This window comes from Chrysemys picta, chromosome 1 (genome assembly GCF_011386835.1).
Source record: "Chrysemys picta bellii isolate R12L10 chromosome 1, ASM1138683v2, whole genome shotgun sequence".
NCBI classification, from domain to species: domain Eukaryota; kingdom Metazoa; phylum Chordata; order Testudines; family Emydidae; genus Chrysemys; species Chrysemys picta.
Window position 1 is genome coordinate 136,023,045 of NC_088791.1, and position 23,914 is coordinate 136,046,958.

Consider the following 23,914-nt stretch of genomic DNA (forward strand, 5'->3'; position numbering starts at 1 on the left):
CCCGTCCCCGCACGTGACGCCAACCGGCCACCGGGCGCCAAATTCAAACCGGGAAACGAAACGAACGGCCTCTGTGTCCCGAGAGCAGCAGCGGAGCCCGGCGGCGCCGGGTCCCTGCGGGGAGGCAGCGGGGCGCGCGACCCCTCTGCCCCCCACCGACAGCGGGGTGAGAGCGGGGCTGGGAGGGGCAGAAGGGCCAGGCCGGGGGGCGGGGATCAGGGTGCGGGCAGGAGGAAGGGGCCCTGCTGCGGGGAGTCGGGGCGTGGGGGGGGGCGGCAGCTGGGAGGCGATTTATAGGGACCACGGAAGGAAAAGGGGCTCAGTGGGGTTTGTGGTGGTAAGGAGGGTCATCGTGGGGACATGGTGAAGAGGGTGTAAAACCTGGGCTGGAGGCTCCAGAGGAACCTGAGACAGGTGGATGCAGGCCCCTGGGGAACAAGGATGGGGGGGTAGGGATGGCGTGGGGGAAGAGATGGTGAGAGTTCCCATTGTAGGCATGACTCCCTCACCGCACACAGCCAGGATGCTGCAAGGCCTTTGTCAGTGGTGCCCAGGGCATCCTATGAAGCTGCTTCCTCCCACAGAGCTCTCTGGGCAACCTGAGGGGTTGTCATCACTCTCTAGAGCTCTCTGCGGGGGACGGTTCTGACCCTAGCCCCGTGGCACTCCCTGTGTGACACTGCGGGCGGGGGGTTGCCCTAACCTCCCAAAGGTCCCTCTATGTGACAGGTAGGACAGTAGTCGTAACCTCTGTAGAATGCTGAGAATACCTGTTGGCGAGCCTCTCTGAGCATCTCTAACTGCTCGGAAGAGGCCGGGATTGGATGTGTCGCTTGCCTCTATCATGGAGGAAGGGAACTAGTTTATTTTTCTGTCAGTTTTGGTTTTGCCCTTTTATGACAATACGAATGACCCTCTCTGAGAATTTTGTGACACTAACAGGCTGGATCGGCTCCACTGATGTGAAATCCTCTCCATATTGGTTAATGCTTAATCTACCATACATAATATGCATAATGCAAGCACTGTAGTTACACAGAAGATTTCCTGTGCAAGAGCAAAGTTCCACTCGCCACAACTCCCATATCTGCAACCGGTGTTCATGTAAGGGCAACCAATTATCTTTTCTCCAAATTACTATTTCTGGTCTTGCCATTTATCCCCCCAGTTCTAAATTTTAAAATCATTTACCATCCATAAAGTCCAGATTAGGAAGTTTATTCTGCCATTTGAGGATGATAAATTTAGTTCTGCACAGTGCTAAGGAGGGAAGTGCCTAGCCTTCTACTACATCTATTTCAAGCTCCCATGGGTTAAAACCCTCCTAATTTATGGTGTTTCAAGCAGTTGACCATCTATAAAACAGTTATGATAACTCTAACCTCACGGGTGTGGTTTGAGATCCTCAGTTATCATTGCAAATTATTTACTTGGTGCTGGTCATTTGTGTGGGGTTTTCACAAGATGTGTGTTGATAAATGAGGGAAGGAGGTGCTGCCCGTTTTTCCAATAGTCTGTTCTGATCTGTTCTTCCTTTCCCTGCAGTGGATGTAGTATACAATTCTTCCCTATGGGCATAGGGACTGTCTCCTAGCCACAAGACAGGTGGTGAGAACTCTTCCACCCTTGGGGCTACCACTGTATGGAGTGGAAAGCCCCTCGTACACCAGCTGATTGGGTACCTTGCATGAGAGACAATTGATTCCTTTCCTATATGTTCCAGGCCCACAGCTCTTCTTTCATGTTCTGTCTTATGTTTTGCAGGATCTGTTTTTGCAGTCTTCAATGGAGAGCGACTGTACAGATCAATGATGAGGACCAGCCCTCGCAGGCCCCTGATTCTGAAGAGACGAAAACTGTCCCTCCCAGATGGCAATGCATCCAACTCTCCAGCAAGAGATGAACCGGATGGGGAGAGTAAAGGAGTCCCCACGCAGGAGCATAGCAAAGGGGACAAACCCAGGGACAGAGTGGAGTGTGGCACCCAGAAATTCCCAGCAGGAATAAAGATCATTAATCATCCCACCATGCCCAACACCCAGGTGGTGATCATCCCTCCCGATGCTGACATCCAGAGTATCATCGAGGCTCTGACAGCCAAGGGGAGAGAATGTGGCAGCAATGGGCCCAACAAGTTCATTCTTATCAGCAGTGGGGGCAGCTCTCGCCCCACAGGCTCAACAGCAGCTCAGCAGACGCTCCAATCAAAGGATGAGACGAGCACAGCAACAAAGGGGGCCAGAGTAGCAGATTGTCAGGGTGGAGAGAAGAACATCGGACAAAACCCTGACAAAACTGTGGAAAGGGCAGTACTGTGGCCTCCACAAGTCAATTCCATGGGAGGACAAGAACAGGAAGGAAACAGTACGTAGGCTGTTCCCTTCTATTGGCCTCTTAAGTGCAATGAAGGGTGTGTGGGAGGCCTGTGCCTTGCTCAATATGGGAGAGTGCAGTGGTGAAAAATGTGAAATTTCAAGCAGCCCAGCTGGTTAATATATTAGCCTTCTACATATGGTGACAGGGGTTCAAATACTGAATCCAAGTCAAAATCAGTGATCTTAGGGCATGGTGTTTCCCATAGAGTTTGCAGGGTGTGTTACAGGTCAAGACTTTGGTATATTGACAGAATGGGAGGTGAGGAGGGTCAGAACTACAGGAGCAAAGGGTTTTGCTGCCTGGGACAAAGATGTTTAGTTCGTTGGCTAGTAAACGTCTGGTGACATTTTTTAAGTACTGCTTTCAGCACTCGCTCTGGGCCAGGGCAGATGAAGGTTCAGATCCTTCTGGGATTTTTAGGTTTGGAGACTTTCCAGCAATTGGGCTGATCCACAGCTAAATCAGGAGCTCTGGCTAGATCCACATGATGCTTTAGCCTCAGAGCACCATCTGGTGCCTCTAGCTCAAGATGGGGAACTTGGGCCCATTTTGGGAGACCTGGCTGGGGCCTCTCTTTAGGTATCTGGGATGGCAGCAGGTGAGTGAGCAGGGCTCTCGGTTTGTTTCCCTGCAGGCAGTGGAGAGGCAACAAGCAGCGGGTTGGATAACAGTCTGACTAACATCCAATGGCTAGGGAAAATGAGCTCTGATGGGCTGGGCCCCTGTACTGTGAAACAAGAGATAGAGAAGGAGAACCAGACACCTGTGCAGGAGACGATCAAGGTAAGGAGGGAGATGGTGGGCTACATAATAGAGTAAACCTCTGGAAACTGAAGACAGAACATGTGGGTGAGAACACTCAAAGGGAGCAGACATGACAAAATCTGGGTAACCTGAGCCTCCGCCAAGTTGATCTGTGCAGCAGAGTCCTCAGGCTAAGAGGAACTTCCTTGGAACTTTCCTGGGCCCCTGCAACTTTCACACAGTTTCCTCCTTTTTTCTTCCAGATTGAAGAAGACTCCATTGCTGCCACTGCTACCTCCTCCTCCTTGTGGCAGGACTCGATCTCAGAACGGCCCCCCTACTCCTACATGGCCATGATCCAGTTTGCCATCAACAGCACTGAGAAGAAGCGCATGACCTTGAAGGATATCTATACCTGGATTGAGGACCATTTTCCTTATTTCAAATATGTGGCCAAGCCAGGCTGGAAGGTAACATGTTCTGCTGGGGATGCACCTGATTCTATCCCTAGGTGTGGGCAACAGAGCTTTAGGGCTTGTCTGTACTTCCGGCTAAATCGGCATTGCTGCAATCTATGCAGCAGTGTCGATTTAGTGGGTCTGATGAAGACAAGCTAAGTTGATGGCAAAGTGCTCTTCTGTTAAGATCTGTAATCCACCTCCCAGAGAGGTGGGAAGGTAAGTCAACAGTAGACACAGCTGTAAGTCGAACATAGTTACATAGCATAACTTGGGTTGATTTACAGTATTAGTGTATACCAGCCCTCACACTTGGGGGATGCTTGCTTGGAGAATTGCTTTTTTTTTTTTTTTTTTTTTGCATCCAAAGGAACAAGCAACCCATGAAACAGGATGGAAAATGGTTTGAAACTAAGGGCCCTCTTCAATTCCTTATGTTCCCTTTTCCATCTCAAACACCCTAGCATCCTTTCTCAACTCCTCTCAGGCAGGGGAGAGGGCTAGCTGATTACTGGGCTGGAAGCTGGAATATCTTTGGTGAGAGCACTAAGGGGCTTTAGTGATGGGGATGTAAGTGGTTACCAGGTGAGCATGAAGGGCCGCGGTCTGCCAGGGGGGTCTTCCTCTGCCTGGGTTGTAGTGTCTTAGGGTCCTACCTATGCTTGGTTGCCAAAAGCATTAAGATCTTTCCTCTCCACCCAGAACTCCATTCGACACAATCTATCCCTTCACGATATGTTTGTCCGGGAGACGTCTGCTAATGGTAAAATCTCCTTCTGGACCATCCACCCTGATGCCAATCGCTATCTGACGCTGGACCAAGTGTTCAAGGTGAGTGGCTCCTGGGAAGGAAAACAGGTAGCCTTCCCAATTCCTGAACGCCAGGACATCTGACAGCATCTGATTTCAACAGGGAGGTGAAGCCCTCTTGGCATGTGGCCTCAGTCCAACTTCTAGAGAACTAAATCACTATTAACTTTACAAGTGGCGGGTTCCCTGTTTTGAAGTGGGAGGTAGCCCAGATGGGCTGGAGCACCTTTGAGGCAACAGGGCTCTCCAGGCGCAATGTAGCAATGTGAATAGTGAAAGAGGTAGAATAAGCTTTCAACCAGCTGCTTTCCAAAGGCTTGATGCAAACTCGCATGGTAGCTAATGGAAAGACTCCCATTGACTTAAATGAGAGTTGGGTTGGGCCTTTAATGCACTGCATAGTTGTGTTTGACCAGCCATGCAGGCAGAATTGCCCTGTGTCACCTGGGGGCTGTGGAAGGGGTCTCTTTGTGAAAGGAATGGAGACCTTCTCTTGCTGCAATGATTTTCAGAGCAGGCAGGGTGAACGCTTCCTGTTTTCTCTCCCTGGTGGGTGGGCATGTTCAATAGCTGGTTGTTCTGACTTCGGAACTTTGTGCAAGGGTTAATGTCCCATATTTTTCCCCCCTTTGGTTGGTAACTTCCTCTTATTTTTCTCCCTCCTGATGCCTTGCTGCCACCAGCCACTGGATGCGGGGTCACCAACATCGCCTGAGTATTCTGAATCAGTAAGACTTTCCCTCTGGCTCGGGGCTTGGGCTGCTTTTCCTTTTGCCAGTCATTGCAGGAAAGGACAGGATGCTTGGGGAGGGGGAATGAGTCACCGCAGCTACCAGTCCAATAGCTCTTTGCACACCTTTCTTGGGGAAAGAGGCATGCCTGATATAATGGAGGGCCAAGTTTCTAACTGCTGCAGAAAATGCACTAGCTGGTAAAGACCTAATAATGCTGGATGGATATTTGCAGAAGCATATAACAGCTGCATGCGCGTATCTATAGACGCAGCGAGGTGCCAGCAGCTGAATATTGGCCTGAAATGTGTCTCCAGAGAACCAACCCAGCCAGAAGCTTCAGGTACAACCCTTCCTGGCAGCAGCTCCTCTCCTTTCTGGGCTGTGGCTTCAGGAAGGGCAAAATCTCTGCACTCCTTTCTTCTTCCTGGAAGCACCATGACTTTTGGCAGGATGGAAATTGGTGCTGCCTCCTTCACCTCCAGCAGTGTAGTGGTAACAGATGTGCAAGCAGCTAGCCGGACTTGTCTCCATTTCCTTTCCAACCCCATCCCTCTTTCTACCTGCTTAGATCTTCAATTCCTCTTTCGCTCTGCTGTTCCACTTGAGCATTTTGGGCTATGGTTTGTATGAAAGACACGACACACTATAAAGCGGTACTGTTCACCTTTCCTCAGGCAGAGAGGACACCAAAATCAGGTCATTTCTCCTGCAGCAGAGATCACAGCTGGAGAAGCTCCTTCATGCCAGGTCACCCTCTACAAGGCTTTAGGGTGGCAGCTGGCAGAGGGATGGCATGGGCTTGCAATGGCAGGTGGCACACAGTCTCAGGGTGGTAACGGTTGCTCTCTCGGCACTAGCTCAGCACAGGCCTCTGGATCCACGTTCCTAAGCGAGGCAGTCGAACAGAGATGGGTTCTTCTCTTTAACTCTCTTTTCCTCTCTTTCTTATCCCACAATGACCATAGCAGCAAAAACGACACATTCCAGAACTCCAGAAGAACACAGGGGGAAACAGCAGCAACAAAACTGAGCCGCAGAATGCACGTGAGTGTGTGCATCTGTCTTGGACAGAGAGACAGCCAGTCCCCTAACCAGGGTGATGGGCGCTTGATCCCGAACTGCCATTCCCAGCCTGTAGGAAAAGAAATGGAAATTGCTGTCCAGCATGGCCTGCTTGCAGGCTTGCCACGGCCGCTCCTGTCTGACAGGTTTGGAGCTGAGGGTAGGGCTGCTGCATCTGAGAGAAGACGTCTCGGGGAGGGGGAGACCTGCTACAGGGGCCGGGTCTCAAAGGGAGTAGGAGCTGAGATCTATGGGGAGCAATTTCCTAACCCAAGACACCTTGAGTTGGGGAGGCTTGTTCACCGGAGCTCCTGGGTTCTGCTGGGTTTCAGCTCAAGCCTTGCATCCCCATAACTATGCAGAAAAGGCAGGGAAGGGGTGAGCCCCTCCCTGGAATTAGTTGGTTATTCATAGATTCTAGGACTGGAAGGGACCTCGAGAGGTCATCGAGTCCAGTCCCCTGCCCGCATGGCAGGACCAAATACTGTCTATGTTCTGGGATTGAGGATGACTCAAGCTCCCCAGCTCTTGACTGGCTGGTGCTTGGTGTGTGGTGGGGGGAGGTGAAGAGGCTCCCCTGAGCAGGACATTAGCTGATCCATTCTCTTCCCTTCCAGGCCGAAAGATGAAGCCTTTGCTTCCTCGCGTCAGCTCCTACCTGGTTCCAATCCAGTTTCCTGTGAGCCAACCTCTCCTCCTGCAGTCCTCCCTGAAGGTGCCTCAGCCCATGGCCCAGGGAGCCTCCCTCAGTGGCTCAGAGGCTATCCGGAGCAGCAAGCGTGTACGCATTGCTCCAAAGGTTAGTGTTTCTGCTAGCCTTGGGCTTCTGTGGTGCCAGTCTCCCCTGCTCTCCATGGGGTTTTCTTGCTCACCCTCCCTACTGCTGTCAAATGCCCATGCTTGCAGCGGTAGGACTGGAGCTGGCTGGCACTTGGCTACACCTGCCTTCCATCCCCCATTCCTAAAGTGACTGTTCTCCTCTAGTTGTCTTGTCATGGGTAGGCTGCTTTTTAGTTAACAAAGGGATTCTCCTGTCAAAGTGTGAACCAATGACTCCTCTAGTGTCCAGCCACAATGAACCAGAGACAGGAGCAACGTGGATTCTCTCCTTTTTTCAAGCCTTCATTCAGTTCCTAATGGAACTGCATTGCTCTCTTGACCCATTCTGATCTCCCTTAACATTTTGAAGAGTGTGGTTTTTGCCTCTTTCAGAAGCGCCCAGCTCTCCTCACTACCTGCATCCCCCAACCATAACATTCCTTGGGTTCACAGCGCCTCCCCAGAAATAATGCTCTCTAGGGACACCATCTGTTGGTGCTGTGCCAAGATCCTTCCCGTGTGCTTTGCCGGCTTCTCTCTATCTAATCGTGTTATTGCCACTGACTTCAGCCATGTGCCTTCCTTTCCCCCACCGCCCTCTCCCTGGTCCCAAAGTTCTACTGTCTTTCTCCTTCCTGCTGCATTTCCTGCCCTGTGATTTTTTTTTTTCTCTAGACCCCTGCTTACTCACTGTAGTATGTCATTTCTCACTTCTTGCTTCCCATGTAGGTGTTGCCGTCCACTGAAGAGCCATCCTCATACTTGCCCACGGGGCCTGTGAAGGAGAAGAGTCACTGTGATGAAAGGCCGCCCCCATTTGCCCCAACCCATTCTCTAAAGGAGAACAACTCCCAGCCTGGTGAAGCGCCAGCCTCTTTCCCTGCAGCCCTGTGTATAAAGGAGGAGAAGGAGGATTCCTATCCTGACAAATGGCTGCCCTCATTCCCCCCAGTCTCGTCTATAAAGGAGGAACCAGTGCAGTCTGATGAAGAGACAGGCCTGTTGCTCCCAGTACCATGTGTGAAGCGAGAGAAACACTTTACCATGCTGAAGTCCCCGCCCCGGGGCGTATCTGACACAGTGATTATAAAGAGGCGGAAGATGGGCAGGTCCAGAAGGAAACAGCACCTAGTGCTGCCTTGCTCAGAAGAGCCAGTCCTGGTTCTGCCAGAGAGCGGTGGCTCTGACTCCTTCAGGCTAGCGTCAGACCTTCCTTTCCTGCAGGAAACCCAGTCTCTAGAGCTCAGCTGCTCCCAGGAGGAGGGTGGCCCCTTTAAAACACCAGTCAAGGAGATGTTCTGCAAGCTGCCAGTTTCCTCCACCCCTAGCAAAGTCCCAACTGCTACTCCACCAATGGGGGGCCCTGACTCCTGGAGACTTGCACCCATCGCTAAGGAAAGTAGTGAGCTGGACTTCAGCCCCGTGAGAACCCCTCAGGTGCCATTCACATCCCTCCAGGAGAACTTGGACTTGCTGGGCTTCAACAGCACTCCCCTTAAAAACTCCTTGTTTGACTCCCCTCGACAGCTTCTCCAAACAGAGTCCAATGACATGGTTTCCGGGCCCCTCACAAGCTCTCCTGCTTCCAATCCTGAATCCACCAAGCAATCATCCCCGGAATTGCCAGCCTCTGGACTACCTGAGAATCAGTCTCTCATGGAAGGCCTGGTCCTGGACACCATGAACAACAGCCTGAGCAAAATCCTGCTGGATATCAGCTTTTCTGGCCTAGAGGATGACATCCTGGGGCCAGAGATGAGCTGGTCTCAGTTTATTCCTGAACTGAGATAGGCTGTGTTTGGCTTATTCCCAAGCTGTAATGGACACTGGGCTCTACTGAGACTTGCTCAGATGGGATATGCAGGGGCCCATTATGTGGTTTTGACTTATTCCCATTGGGAATACTGGGCTGTACTGAGATCTGCTTGGCTGGAAAACAGACAGGCCCATTGGCTGCTATGAGTTCGCTTATGAGCTGCAATAAATATTGGTCTGGGACAGGCTGAGGCTTATTGGCTGGTCTTGCCTCAGGCCTGAGTTAGTGGAGAAACAGAGTCCCTTGTGAAACGGTTACAAGGAAGGTTTCCAGGTGGGTGCTGAATCACCCTACCATCCAAGGGGTTGGAGACTATGAGGATAGGCCCCTCCAAAGTACATCTTCTGGAGAAAGAAAAGTCCCAAGCCTTTCCCAGCTCTGTCCTCAACAACTCTCTCGTACAATTCCCTTCCTTTCACAGTGCTCCACTTTCCTGAGGTGTCTTGCCTGTCATGACTCTGTAAATATTGTACATTCCTTAAATTAGTTTTTAATTATAAATGTCACTTTATTCTTTTAGAACTTTTATGGGAATAGAAATGGGTGGTAAAGGGCTTGATTTGAAGCACTGTCCCTGTCTCTTCCCCCTGAATGAGGTTGAATGCCTAAGATGCCATTTTTGGTCTTCCCTCACTTCAGAAACACATTGGTATAGGACACTCTGAATGTTGGCAGGGGCAGAGGTTGAAAGATCCCCCCTCCGCAAGTGTGTGTCTATTCCAATTGCAATGTAACAGCTTGTTATACTACAGCCCCGCTAAACCCCTTTGCTTGGACTTTGTCTCACAGATATGTCATCCAGGCTGTGATGGTGAAGAGCAGTTGCTCTTAAATCTAGGTCTGATTTCTTGGGTGCCACACACCAGATCCCCGACAATGTACGCTTGGAGGCCTACCTACATTTAGTGCTGCAGCTCAGACTGACATTTAGCTGAATGCTTCAAGCCACCCTAATCAGACCCAACAATTGAAGTGGTTGAGAGGAATTGTAAGATGGATGTTAAAATCTTCACTTAAAAATATGCTGTCTCTTGAAACTCACTTGTGTATCTTCCACTGCAGTATGTAATAGGGCAGCTGGTGTCAGTCCTCGGGTGTTTATGTAATAAGAAGGAATGTGCCCTAGAAGGACTTTAGATGGGGCCTTTGTTAAAAACAAAATAAGATGCAGACATACCTCAACCAAACCATTTCCATTTCCTGTCTATAAATTGGGGGTGGGATTGCTGGGCCACATAGTGCCGTTGCTGCTTTCACGGGTCAGAGTCAGCACTGCTATTCTAAGTTTCTCGCTTGGTGTGACTGCTTTTTAGCAATTCACTCACGGTTGACAATGCAACACGGAGTTAATTTCCCTTGCCTAATATTCATGCTCTAGCACTGTGACTCAGTTTTGAAAGCAAGCCCTAGACTAATTCAGGGGGTATGTGGGGTGGAAAAGAACTGGCGGGGGGAAGGGAAAGAAGGATGAGTCGGGTTCCATCCTGCCAATGTTTGGGAAATCCCACAATTGAGGGTGATTCCTAGGATCTGTTCTGGTAGCTGTCCAGAGCTGAAGGCCCAGACAGTTAGCTGCTGCTCTTAGCTTTTTTCCTCCTCAGCTTTGAGAACACCAGGATCATGGTTTCATACAGTCACCACTCCCCACTTCTCCCCATCTGAAATGCTGCTTAGCTTTAGGGGCCAGTGGGAGCAAAAACATAAGTCTTTCAAAAATAGAAGGGTGAGGTGTGGGAAAAAAGGAACAAGCAAGGGACAAAAGGAAAGCAGCAAATAGCCAGGAAATAAGTGAGATGGTGGCAATTGTGTCCACCCATGGAGCAGGGAGACCATCCACCAGTGTATCACATGTAGGAGCTCCAGTAAAAGATTAGGAGACACTTAGCTAGCCCCAAGCCACTGTTTGGAATTCTAACCAAAGCATGTTTAATAGAAAATTTTAATAGCGGATCCGAGCCTTGCTTCAGTGTATTGTCTCTGATAGGTTAGTAGCAAATGCTTTAGAGGAAAGTGCAAGAAACACCACACTAGACCATTAAGAAATAATATGCCCCCAGGAGAAGCACTCATACAATTAGATGTTATCCATATGAATGTCTAATCTTTTTTCCTGAATCCTGCTAAGCTGTTGGCTTCAATGACATCCTGGGTCCCTGAGTTCCAGAGATTAACACAGCTGGGGGCGGGGGAGGAATAACCTGTTGTAATTTGTTTTTCTGTTTTATATAGAGCTTGATAACCTTCCCCCACCTCCCCTTTTATTTCTGAAATCTAATTTTGGGAGATAGAGGTGCAAGGGCTCTGTAGCCTTACCAATAAAACAAAGGGAGGATGGGAGACTGGTGTTTCTATTAAGGTGGAATCATATTAGGGAAAGCTTAGATTAGACTGTAAAACCCCACTAGTTAGCACTAGGCTTTGCATTTAGGGGGACACAAATCTCAGGAATTTCTAACAATACCTGGTAGTATCCTTCTAACCACAAAGGCTGGTGCTAGCCAGTGGGACTTTAGGGTCCAGTCTAAGCTTTCCCTAGCATGATTCCACCTTCATGACACCATTTTCCCCTCATCCCTTTGTTTTATGGGAAAGGAGACAAAACCCTTGCAGCTCCATCAGATAACATTCTCAGAATTTTGTCTATAGCTTCAGACAATAGAGTGCTGAGTGTGCCCCAGTCCTACCCATCTTAATTAGTGCACTAATGATTTATGAACTGTAGGGATTTTTTTCCATAAGGGAAAATTATAGAAAGTAAATATGAAAGATATTAGGTTCCAGATTGTCCATGTCCTTGGGGCCAATGCAGGACTGTTTCCTCAATTATGGTTTCTGTAGTCTAGTTGATCTTGTCTCCAACCAGTATTGATGGGTAAACCCTACCTTCATGAGCTTTTATTTGATAAAACTAATCTGTTTGGGGTCCCCCAGCCTGCTAGTTAAGTATATCTCCCCTGTCTTTAGAAAACTAATTCTACACAAGTTTTGGGTATCCCTCCTCCACTTGAGACTTAAAAGTCCATATTTACCTCTATACCTTTTCAAATAGTGCAGTTATGTTCTTTCATGCCTTTTCCTTGGTAGTCATTTGCCTAAGACCTACATGTTTAGGTTTGAATCCTTCCTCAGATGTCACTCCCAAACTATATAATCAGGTTTGTTGCTGTTGTTTTCTTGACTCCCCTCCATCTACTCTGTCCAGAATAAAATATGCCAAGTGTGATCACACTGTTATTCCCTTCCATCCCCACACTCCATGATGTGATATCTACAAATACAGCCTAAAAGCATACCTGTGATTGCATACTCTTTTGGCACACACTAGAGAGGAATTATATCAGGTGCAGCAGCTTCTGTTCACTAATGCACATTCAAATAGAAAATGCAGAAATGAAAAGGGGATACAATCAGCTCTCACTGGTTTCAGAGCAAAAATGCAACTGTTCATTAATCAGTTCATGTTGAAATACTAAATGGAAGAGCGAAGTTCTGACGGGTCTAAGTAGACAGGCAGGAGACCTAAAGGTGAGATTTTCAAAAGCAATGCAGTGCTTGCCTAAAGGGAATTTAGTCATTAACTGCAATGGGAGTAGCATTAGACGAATGCTAAGTGCTTTTGAAAATCTCAGTCTGTATGGGCAGCAAAGAACTAAGCACGTGAGCCTGTCAGAGAGCTGTGTTCTACTGGACTGAGCGTGTGGTTGAGAGGCAGCAGCCTTGAGATCTATTCCCACTTATTTTCACCTGTCTGTGCCTCAGAGATTCTAAAGCCAGACAGGACCCTTATGATCATCTAGTCTGACCTCCTGTATTTCACAGGCCAGAGAATTTCACTAAATGGTTCCTGCTTCAAGTCCATAACTTCTGGTTGAGCCTCAAGTTTCCTCCTCTCTAAGGAGGAGATAAACTTGCCTCTAGCGTGCTTTGAGGTGATGAAGTGCTACTTAACTGCTAGGTATTGCTGTTACTCTGAAACTGAAAAACATTCAGTGGGCAAGAGGGCTCTCTTCTTTTTAGTTTACCTGCAAATGTCCTTTCAAGGTTCCTTAGTTCATCTGCTCCTGCTTCAGCCCCAGCTGAAGTCATAGTTCTCTGTACATGACATCACAAGTGGCTGCTGTGGAAATTGATCTGTGCAATGCAGCTCTCAGGTAGGAGGAGATCCAAGGCCCAGAGATAGATGGGAAAACGAGAGCATGAAGCTAAATCCTAGGTCTGCACGGGGGAGCAAGGCATGGAAGGAAGAGAGGGAGCAGGAGTGAGGCCTGCAGAGGAGTCAAGCAGCCATTCATTGTTTTTCTCTTTTGAATATTTTTTAGCCTTTGTCATTCTTTCAGCCTTTGCAGCGTTTTGTTTTTGTTCAAATGAAACCCCACCATCCGCAGTTCTGGAACTGGGTTGGTAATACGCCTGAAGGAGAACTTTAGAATGTCTCTCAAAATTATGACCTAGGCATCATTGTCTAATTGCAAATCTCAGAAGGTAAACGTCTGTGGGGAAAGTCTGGACTGTGCTCTATTGCCATCAGCTTTATAGAAAATCTGTGGGTAAGTATGACTGTACTATAGTCGCTATAACAACAAGTAAATACACAAATGCCACACACAGCTAGAGCTCTGCGGACTTCCTTACATAGGAAACGGGCTATGTCTGTGAGAAGAGAGTCACCTCACAGCTCTTCTTTGGGATACCCAAGAAGGTGAGATCTTTGTGCCCAGGTTGCCTGGAGAAAATATTCCATGAAAAGAAACAGTGACTTCTCCCAGTGTCTGGAAGGGTGCTTGTGGCAAGACAGTCTCTTTACAATCAGCAAATATTACTTTTGTTCCTGAAGTTCTTCCTTTATGGAAGAGACCTACTGATCTGAGAGAATGGTCTTTCCGTAGCTGGGGACCTAATTCTGTATTGAATTCCACATTGACAGAGAAGATCTCACTTTCTTTTTCATTCCAGAAGCTTAAGTACAATTTCTCTAGAACCCTATGGGTATCATCCCTAGTCCACGATAGATCATATTTCCTGAAGGGTTCATTTCAAACTAGGAACTGAATAGATGCCTAGAGCAGGATTGGCTTCCTTTCTCCCCAGAGTGGCAGTCCACAATACCTGCAGAGAACAGATTACTCGGTAAGATGCTGTGCAGGACACATCTCTGCAGAGTGGCTGTGGGAGGCCTGTGCTTGCATACCCCATTGCAACGAATCTTCTGTAATTTGTGCTGTTTACAGCAATGCTGGTGACTTTTAAAGATTTCTCATTTGTTATGGTAGTGCCCAGGGGCTAACTAAGAACAGCGCCCCCTTGTGCCAGCCACTGTACAAACAATAATAGAAAGTCCCTGCCCCCAAGGAGCCTACCATCTGAATAAAGAAGGTAGACAAAGGGTAGGGGAGAGGGATAGAGCATACAAGCAGAGTGAATGATGAGATGGCACCATTTTTTTAAAATTTGTTTTGTTATTTCAGCCCTTTCAGTGTTCGGAGAGGATTAGGTAGCTGGCAAGACAAAGGAGAAGAGGGGGATGGAGGAGTAGAGACAGTTAGGAAGGAGGTAGGGAGGGGTCACAGGGGAAGGAAGGGAGGGGCAGGAAAGGATAGAGCAAACAGCCAGTCAGCACAGGGAAGAGAGTGGTGAGAGTGCAAACTGCAGAAAGCTGTTTGATGACAGCATCTGGTCATTTGGTCCCTCAAGAAGGTACAAACCTTCACACTAAGTAAAGTGAAGTGACAGATACTCCCTCTAGTGTCAGGTGCCCTCTTCTCCCCCCTCCCTTGGAGGAAAACAGGTATCTCTGCATTGTGCTCTTTAGTGAGATTATCCCCATGGAAACTAAATTTCTAGCAGTACAGCATGCTAGTTACTGGGACAGTGGGTAAGGTGGAGAGTACTTTAAGCCTTGCACTACTCTGTTTATAGCAGTGGGAAATGTTCTGTTTCTCTTCTATTGGGAGCCCAGCAGGGGGGTGCAGGGCAGGACTGAGGGGCATTGGCAGAGCTGTGTAGGGAAAGTTTACAGCTGAACACTGCAAATTGTACCTGACTTTGCCCACTGTATTCAGGAACTGCAAGCTAGGACAAGAACATTGGGATGGTAGAGATCTTTACTGAGGGCTGGTTTTATCAAATGTTTTCTCCCTGCTTTTTCCCAGCTAGGCCTTGTCTGGGATCTCTTGCAGATGACCTCTTGGGCAGAGCGTGAGTTCTTGTGTAAAGAGAGGCATACCGCATGGCCAGGGTTTTCCCCAAGAGCTTATCATAAACTGGCAGTTGCAAGACCACCATGCACAGACATCAAGATCAAAGTTAATCAGAAACTGCGCTGCCCCTGGGAAGACACTAGCCGCTGGCACATCTGGGGATACCACACCTGGCTGGATGTAGGGAGGCTGCCTCCACTCTTCCCATCGAGGCCGGACATACCTTATGACAGCAATGTGTGGCGATGGATTACTGCTCCCAGGACATACTGCATGCCCCAGCCGCCCATCCCGCCTCCCTCAGAGATGGATGGGAACACTTACCTCAAGTTCATCGCACAGGGAGCTCTGTTTTTAGACAAGAAACATACGGAAAAAGCTGTGGCCCAAATACAGAAAGAGCTACAGGAATGCAAGCGACTAAAGATGATGAGCGAGTGCCGAGCTCCCCCCATAAACAGCCAGGGAAATATTTTGCCTCCTCAGGACTTCAACCGGTAAGGAGCACTGATTTCCCCGTGCCTCATCAGTTGCTGTGGAGCATATGGGAGGGAATGGAAACTTAACCACCAGCTCACAAAGGATTGGTGTAAAATAGGGATAATGGAGTCATAGATTCTAACACCACAAATGTTAGATATTAGGGAAATCGTTCTAACTATGAGGGTAGTTAAGCCCCCCTCACTGCAGTTTTTAAGAACAGGTTGGACAAACAACTGTCAGCGATGATCCAGGTTTACTTGGTCCTGCCTCATCGCAGGGGGATGGGCTTGATGACCTCTCAAGGTCCCTTCCAGCCCTACATTTCTATGATTCTGTCATGTAGTCTGACCTTCTGTATATCACAGGTCACCAACACCACCCAGCCATCCCTGCACCAAGCCCACCAATCAGAATTAGACCAAAGTAGGCCATCCCTTAGGAGACAACACTTCTCTGTATCACTGGCAGAGAACAGGAAGGATGGAGCAATGGTCCCTGTAATGGCTGGGAATTCGTGTAGTGAGCTGAAGACAGATAACACTCCCCTTCCTTTGGAAAGCACTGAGATGTTATAGATGAAGAGCTATGGCAGGGGAAAAGAAATAGAAAGGGAGCCTCCTTCTAACCACCTTCCCCCCCGCCCCCGCCCCCCCCCCCCCCCCGGAAGCTGGAGCCAGGCAGTGGTAAGAGCCAGCCAGGGAGCCTGGGCTGCTGTGGGGAGCCCAAAAGCAGTCCCTGGCCAATGTCCTCTCTGGGGCTTCCCACAGCAGCTCGGGTTCCCTGGGTGGCTATTACTATGTCCTGGCTCAGGATTCCAGCCTGACCAGGGCCCTGCGGGGAAAAGGAGGAGCAGGAGGCAGTGCCCCATGGTGAGGGGGGGTGGGCGGGGGCAAATGTTCTTTGTACCCAGGGTCCCAATAAATCTTAATCTGCCTCTGCCAAGGATAGCCTGGTTCTCTGAAAGGGTTAACCTTAATTCTGAGGAGAAAGCTTAGTCCCTACCGAGCCGAGCACCCTGGGCTTGAGTTCCCTGAGCACTCACTCGAGTAACGCTTTAATCCTTGGCATGGAATGCCATTGCCAATGTAGAGCCAACACGGTCAGCAGCTGAGCTGCAAACACCATCCCTGCCCTTGGAGTCCTGACTGGCGAGGGGATGGCCTCTCCACCCCCACCCAGCACAGCCTTAGTTGGCTATACAGCTGGCAGAAGATCACACCCCTGCTGACAAGGTCTCTTCCTACTGGAGGATGAGGATGCCATTCGGGTAGAGGCTACAGAAGAGGACATGTGCAGCATGTACAGGAAGCAGCCTGGGTGGTGGCCCCCATGGCATGTCTACACCGCCTGCATTGACAGACTCAAGGTAGTGGGGCTCGCGCTGGCATTCTGAAACTAGACAGCTCTTTGAAGTTGTGACTCAGGCTGGTGCTTGGGCTCTGAAGCCTAAGGAGGGGAGTAGGCTTCAGAGCCTGAGTTCCAACCACAACTTCAAAGAGCTGTCTACACAGCTGGTTTTAGAGCGCTGGAACAAGCCCTGCTAGCCCAAGTCAGTTGACCTGGGCTGGAAGGCTCAGTGCTGTAGGCTGCATAGTCATACCCTATGAGCTTGTGTAACCACCACATGCAGAGAGCAGGGCAACCTAGAAGAACACAGAAATGTTTAGAAGAGAAGTGTGGTAGTTGCTGAATGTACTTAGTAGCTATTTCTAAAGCTGTACTGAAAGTTTCCATTAAGGGCAGGCAGTCTTGCAGGTACCACACATTCACTCTCTGAGAGCAGAGCCAATCCGAGTTCTGGTGGAAAGGTTTATAAATATTGGAGTTGCAGACAGCCCGCCAGACTTAGCGACTGATCAGTGCAGGACCAAGAGATGTGTCTGCTGTGGAAGCTGTATCCTAACACCTGTGCAGCTTTGGACAGAGGCTGAAGCTCTAGAAACTGTGGAGACTATTGGCTATGGGACTGGAATTGCTGTTGACTGCATGGAGCTTCTGACACTTTTGCTGAGGAGATTCTGAGGTGTTTGGCAGGGTACTGAGAGGCTGCCATTTTCCTTGGGCTCTGGAGAATCCAGGTGACACCTACATTTTATGTCAAATCTCTGAGGGGAATGTAGCTGCATGTGTGTACCAAAGAATAAAAGTTGATATGGTCTGTTGAAACAGGGGACTGATCTATATAACAAAATGGGGAAGTCTGGATAAGTAACACCAATAGGTTGACCCTCTAGTAGCTTTGTTTAAGAAATTATTCAAAAATACTGTTTGCAAACATGTGTACGTATTAAATGGTTGTTCACTAAGAAGTTGTATGGTACTCTCTCTCAAGCTGACTGGCAAATGTTGTTAACATTGACACCATAGCTCTGAGGTTAACTCTGTGTATGTTTTCTTTATAATCTTCTGCAAAGAATGTACTCTGATCTGTGCTTCTGCAGAGCAGTAAGCTGCAGTGCAGGAAAAAGGAGAATGTAGAAGTTATACATATTACCTCAGCACTCCCCCAGCCTATTACAATTGACTACATGCAAGAATCCCCCAGAGCCCATGGGGAAGAAGGTACCGTGATCTGTAGGGTGACCAGACAGCAAATGTGAAAAATGGGGACAGGGAGAGAGAGAGAGAGAGTGTGTGTGTGTAATAGGAGCCTATATAAGAAAAACACCGCAAAATCGGGACTGTCCCTATAAAAATCAGGACATCTGGTCACACTAGTGATCTGTGACTATGGGACCAATGTAGCTGAGCCATTTGGACTGTTTGTTTGCTGACAATGGTGTTGAAGTGATTCCTGGGTGTATTCCTGCTACTCCAAAGGCTGAAGGAGGGTTCTCCACCCCAAGGCAAGGGGTGGAAGTTAGGTTTTTCCAAACTTCAGGAGAGAAGCCCCACCACACCAACAAGCAACTTCTTCCTGCTATGGAAGCCTGGCTCAGACACCCCCCACTTCCTGTTAAGGATTCATGCTGAACACAATAGTTCCATCAGTTATTTCCTGTACCAATAAGTACTGTAAGTAGAATGACCACTAGAGTGCACTCACATCATAGAAATTAGGAATGAAATGTCTTAGCTCATCTCTGAAGCTAGGGTTGTTTCAAGTACAGTAGATTTCCTAGTGCTGTGTCCAGCCTAGCTTAGAAGTCCCAAGGGATGAGGCTTCCATTACTTCCCTTGGGAGACTATTTTACAGCTGCCCTAATGCATCTCTCCACCAGGAAGTTTCCTCCACCTCCCTGATATTCTGCCTAACTGTTAGTCCCTTAGTTTCATACCATTATTCCCTCATTATATTGCCACGAAGCAGCTTAAACAATTGCAGGCTCTCAGTGATATTCGAGTGACTGGCAAACATTACTCAAAGCTAAATTATCTAATTACTGTAGATCCTTAATTCTCTTTGTTGTTCTCTCTCTCCCTTTTGCATGAACATGTTGCTGTGCCTGCTGGAGCCCCTGGAAGATGCCTATTCCTTTCAGACAAGGAGGTTCAGGCCAAGCCTGGCTATAGGACAGGACATCACTCCTCCCTAGTATTGATCGGGGGATCATGCTAATGGCTAGTAGGTCTGTACTTCTATGAGCAGGTGCTCCATTCCTGTGACAGGGATCAGTCTTGAAGAATGTTCTCCAGCAGACAGGGAGACCTTTACCCAGTGCAGAATGGTAACCAAGTATATTACCCTGTTCTACAGAGAGAATTAGTATTTACAGTCAGACCCTAATAATCTACCATCCCTCCAATCCTATGGGAGCAAGCTCAGTCATGGAAAAAACAGCAAGGTACCTCTCTGTCTGGAAACTTAACACATTGATCCTCCCTTCCTTTTTAACAGATACAGACACTTGACTGCAGGAAGAGGCCTGCAATCTCTCTCTGTCCAGCTGCAGCCAGTCAGACCTGCAACTAGAGACTGTTGGGATTGGCCTTGCCCCAGCCTCCAACCCCATTACCAGGAGGCAGCACAGAGACTTGCCTTGAGGAACAGCAGTCCAGTCTACGAAGAGTTGCTGCAGAAATACCAGGAGCTGGCTGTGTCTGGGAGACAAACAGGGTTTTGTAACCCTCCCAGCAAACAGAACCCAGAACACTAGAGGGGCTAATTCTAAGGCTCAAGAGGGCTGTTGGGGGCGATAGGCAGGGGCCCAACTATGTGGGATTGCACAAGCCCTTATGCCAGAGGACAGCAACCAGCATCCCAAATACTGAGTGCGCACTGGTGATGCAGGCAGGATCTGCCAGCAATCAGGCACCCCCAAAACAGCAAGATATCTCTGCCACTTGATATCAAAGATCATCATCTAGGAACCTCCACTACAAAAACACTAATGTAACAGCTTGGGAGTCCCCAGCACTGGGGCACACCTGCAGCGCTTAGGTAGTACTAAGTCATGTTGATTGCCTGTATTTCCCTTTGGCATCTTGGATTTTGGATGTTTACTGTTGAGCAGGCCTGCATTCTGATAGCCCTAGGGTCTCTGGCACCTGCCCAGGAAGTTCTCCTTCTCTTTCCATCTGTGGACTAGGTGGGTGCTGAGCTTACAGGTATCCCCAGCTACAACCAGGAAGTCCTGCTGCCCCTCTTCAAGGTTGTCCACATCAGAGATCAGGCCCTTGATTCTTGTATAAAATGCTGAGTAGGTGGGTTGAAGCTTTCAGTTTGATTTGTGGTGGATGGGAGCATGTGGTGCTTGGTCAGGATGAGTGGGAGTGGCCTGTTACTAGGAAGAAAGCTTAGTCAGTGTGTCTCTCTTGGTCTTTCGGTCAATGGTACGGAGAGGTGTGTGGCTTGGTTGACATAGGGTTATGGGGGATTGGGAGGGTCAGTAACTGGGTGCAAGGCCTGGCTGGCATTGAGGGGGGGGAATTCTGTACCTGGGAGGAGAGCTCAGGGTATGTGTGGGGTGGGTATCAGGGCAGAAGGACAAGTCAGCATGGGGTCCCATGGGACAGACAGACAGTGTGCCTGACGTGGGAAGGTTGTACCTAGGCAGAGGATTCATGAGGCATATTTGCCTGAGGGGTGGAATGCAACCATGAAGCAGGATCATTCCACCTAGTGTGCAGCTTTCTGTATGTGGGTAGGGGTTGAATCAATCAAACTTTCCATCTTTAGATTCAGTATTTTATTTTCCTGCCTCAGGAAGAGCTTGGCATACCAGTGGTAACTTTCCTCTTCCACCTCCTCTCATGGACTAGGCCAATACTTCAGAGCACATCACACACAACGGAGTCATTCAGTAACATTCCCCTGCTCTTACTACAGAGCACTTTCCACAGAGATGCCACGGGTGAGAATTCTGAGACCACCATTTAGGAGAGATTCTAGATAGCCCCATGTTAGGGGGCTTATTCCTTCACCCTCTCACTTCCCTGGTCCTTCTCACATGAAGAGAGCAGCAATGTCCAAAGGCGCAAACAATTCAATGTTTATTAGGGTGAACTTCCAGCAAGCAATGATTCCGGTTTCCTTCCTCAGTGTCCCACTTCCCAGCTCTGACACCACAGAGCCTTGCCTGTGTCCCTGTTCCCATTCCCCCCTCTGATGGTCCATGCCCCTAAGGTTGCGAGCGGCGTGGACTATCCACCACCGTCTGTCAAATAGCCCTTCAGTCCAGGGCAGTATGGCCTAGTGGCCAGAGTCTGATGTCCCCTTTTCCTCAAGGGGACATGGCTTGACGGCAGGAGTCTAACACAGCCCTCGGTTACCGGGCAGTAGGGCCTAGGGGCCAGAGTCCAGGAAGCAACCCTCGGGTGGAGGGTAGCGTGGCCTAGCAGCCAGAGTCCAGGAAGCAACCCTTAGGTGCAACAGCCCCAGTAGGGGGGCCCCTGACCTGGGGCCCTAACTGTAGTGTAGGGCTTTTCCACCAACTCAGCGGGGGGTTCTGACCGAAACACGCTGAATTTCCCTGGGGGGGGGGGGGGAGAGAAGGTACCACTCTGTCACCCTCCCGGGGTCCCTTCCTACAAGGCTCTCTGTTGGGGTCTCCCAGGAGTTGTCGGGTCCTTGGTACTCGGCAGATTTGGTTGTCCCCTGGGTCTCCTCCAACCGCTGGGGTGCCAGCGGGCCATGGACGGCGTCTCTTCCCGGCGCAGTCAACGGCTGTGGCTGGTCTGCCACAGGCGCTTCCCCGGCAGGTCCTTCTCCTACAGGCTCCAGCCCAGAATGAGCTGGTCTCCCTCCCTTTATACTCCTATTGCACTTGGAGCATGCCCAGTCCGCCCAGGGAGGCGGGACTTCTGCTGTCAGAACCTGGGACTTAAACTCCTTCTGGGTTAAGGCAGGATAGCCTAGCCCTGCCACACACCCCTTAGCAAAACATGATTCCAATTCCCCCCCACACTTCCTGATTTACTATATAGTCTGCAGTCAAACTTTGGTTTCAGAGCTAAGCAGAACTCATTGTTTTACTGAAGTTTAACTAACCAATCCTAACATCTTGTAACATGATTATCTAACCAATTATATTCCACCACCTTAATTGGTTTACACCCAACAAAATTAATTATACAGCAGACCGAAACAATCACAGAACCAGACAGATTATACAGACTAACAATAGGGAAATGGGGACTACAGTGATAGAACAACAAAGAAAAGAGATTTTCACACTCCAGCTATTGATAAGTGAGTTCTTGCCAGACGGGATGCTTCAAACTAAGTTTTCTTTAAATCTTCTAGGCTCTTCCCTTTCTCTGGAGATGACAGATTGCGTATGGGTAAGGATGGCCCTGGGTGATCCAAAGTACGCAGCTGTGTAGGGTACCAGGAAACTTGGGGCACCAAATTTCCTGGTGCCCTGTGTACTGCTCCAGCCCCTGCTGCCTCTTCCTGCCCCAGCCCTGCCCCCCACTCCACCCCTTTCCCGCTCCACCCCTGCCCTGCCTCTTCCTGCCCCATCTCTACCCCAGCCCTACCCCTTCCTGCCCCTGAGGCAGCAGCAGGGCTGGGCCTGCACTCACTGGTGGTGGGAAGTGCAGGGACCTGGCCCCAGCCACGCCATTGGTAAGTGCTAGAAGGTGGTTCCCCTCTGCCCCCCAAGTCAGCCCTCCCACCCCTGTGGAGGCCTGGGGCCAGCACTCCCCACCCCCATGCAGGGGCTGTGTAGGGCCCCAGAATAGCTAGAGACAGCCCTAGGATCACCTTTTTAACAGCTCAGAACTGCCTTATTTCAGTGTGACCAGTGAGGACATGACTGTTCACTTCCCATCTTATGGCTGCCCCTGCTGTTTAGCCAAAGGGCTTAGCCTAAGAACAAGGCCTTAGACTATCATAGTGAGAGAAGGCCTAAAATCAGTCTGCCTGTTTATGATTCTTGTTTTGTACCTCCATAACTAGCTAAGTGATAAGAATACACCTATGTTCGTAAAGTAGAGGCCTTTATAGACAGGCCTGACTATATCCTAACACCCCACATGCTGTGACTTATCTTTAGGGGAAGGAGATCTTTTTAAGGGCCTGATTTGCAAAGGAGCTGAGTGCCCACAAATCCAAGTGAACCCAGTAAGAGCTGCAGGTGTTCAGTGCCTCTGAAAATCCGTCCTAAGACTGGAAAAAAAGGCACAGGGAGAGCGACTGACTAGTCCTCTCCAGTCAAGCGACTACTTTCTCTTGCCCTCCCTAAGTGGGATTCCTCCTATAGCATACTGGACTGATGGGAAGGGCCTTGGCACTCACTGGGTTAGGAAAGTAAAGGTAATTCATAACAATTGCTTCCTGCATCTTGGCTGATAAGGAGAAAGCTCCTATTTTTGCTCTGAGGAAGGGAAAGACTCCATTCACCCCTCCAGGGTGAAAGTAGCTGTCAGGGCTCCTGCACCCAGCAGAGGGGACTCCAACATAAATAGAACCAAGAGGATCTACTTTACTTGCTGAAATCCCTGTGGAAACATCTGTCCCGGGAAAGACATAGCTCTGTTTTTTCTACTCCTCATGGTAGTGCAATATAGTTAGAACTGTCCCTGTCAGCTGACAGCAGGGTACATTGTGTGTCCTGAAGAACTGCAGAAAATAATTCAGTTTCCTAAGAGTTACATATTTGTTTAAACAAAAATCCCAAAGAATGAGGTCAAAACACCAGTGTAACCAGCTTAGTTGTCAGCATTCTTCTATCAACTGCTCTCCTGCACAGCGCTATGACAAGTTTAATTCAACTTAGGTGCACGCTAGAACATTCATTGCAACAATGAAACCTCTTTAGAATGCTCTGAGACATTCCTAGCCAGCTGGAACACACCAACTAGTATAGACTCCAGTAGACTGCACAAACATATTTGATAAATAAAGCACCTCCCCAACTTCCAAAGGACCCCTTATCAGGGCATTTCCTGTCATCTTATACTAGTGTATTGCTTGAGTTTTCCTAATGAAAACTGATAGGGAAAATGTTCCAATTTCCTCCCCCAGCTCAC

General features: G+C 49.0%; 3 protein-coding genes across 9 annotated transcripts in view; 2 read left to right on the forward strand and 1 right to left on the reverse strand.

The window, feature by feature from the left end:
* Positions 1 to 23: 23 nt before the first annotated feature.
* On the forward strand, positions 24 to 9,021 carry FOXM1 (forkhead box M1). Of its 7 annotated transcripts, none has more exons than XM_042842126.2 (10): positions 35 to 166; positions 943 to 1,104; positions 1,765 to 2,364; positions 3,011 to 3,159; positions 3,384 to 3,590; positions 4,281 to 4,409; positions 5,072 to 5,116; positions 6,088 to 6,166; positions 6,802 to 6,983; positions 7,733 to 9,021. In XM_042842126.2, exons 3-10 carry the CDS (start codon positions 1,809 to 1,811, stop codon positions 8,792 to 8,794), a joined length of 2,409 nt encoding a protein of 802 aa, XP_042698060.2. In that variant the 5' UTR covers positions 35 to 166; positions 943 to 1,104; positions 1,765 to 1,808; the 3' UTR covers positions 8,795 to 9,021. The 7 variants fall into 7 exon arrangements, with proteins under 7 accessions (XP_065440409.1, XP_065440388.1, XP_042698060.2 ...); XM_065584330.1 differs by having other exon boundaries at positions 6,091 to 6,166; XM_065584316.1 differs by lacking the exon at positions 943 to 1,104 and having other exon boundaries at positions 25 to 166.
* Positions 5,574 to 23,914, reverse strand: part of ITFG2 (integrin alpha FG-GAP repeat containing 2) — a 94,956-nt gene continuing 76,615 nt past the window's right edge. Inside the window, exons 15-16 of the transcript XR_010598600.1 lie at positions 7,695 to 7,778; positions 5,574 to 6,254 (exon numbers count right to left, since the gene is read on the reverse strand). The gene's annotated coding sequence lies outside the window, so the exon portion shown is untranslated. The remainder of the gene's footprint in view (positions 6,255 to 7,694; positions 7,779 to 23,914) is intronic.
* On the forward strand, positions 9,467 to 20,287 carry TEX52 (testis expressed 52). Its single transcript, XM_042848073.2, has 2 exons — positions 9,467 to 15,513; positions 19,338 to 20,287. The coding sequence occupies exons 1-2, from the start codon at positions 14,996 to 14,998 to the stop codon at positions 19,594 to 19,596; spliced, it is 777 nt and encodes a 258-aa protein (XP_042704007.2). The 5' UTR covers positions 9,467 to 14,995; the 3' UTR covers positions 19,597 to 20,287.

Bases quoted from the DNA above. Each gene is read 5' to 3' on its own strand.
- TEX52 (XM_042848073.2), top strand. From the start codon at position 14,996: ATGACCTCTTGGGCAGAGCGTGAGTTCTTGTGTAAAGAGAGGCATACC. The intron at 15,514-19,337 runs GTAAGGAGCACT...CCTTTTTAACAG, and splicing joins CCTCCTCAGGACTTCAACCG to ATACAGACACTTGACTGCAG.
- FOXM1 (XM_065584316.1), top strand. From the start codon at position 1,809: ATGATGAGGACCAGCCCTCGCAGGCCCCTGATTCTGAAGAGACGAAAA. The intron at 4,410-5,071 runs GTGAGTGGCTCC...TGCTGCCACCAG, and splicing joins CGCTGGACCAAGTGTTCAAG to CCACTGGATGCGGGGTCACC. The intron at 6,167-6,801 runs GTGAGTGTGTGC...CTTCCCTTCCAG, and splicing joins AACTGAGCCGCAGAATGCAC to GCCGAAAGATGAAGCCTTTG.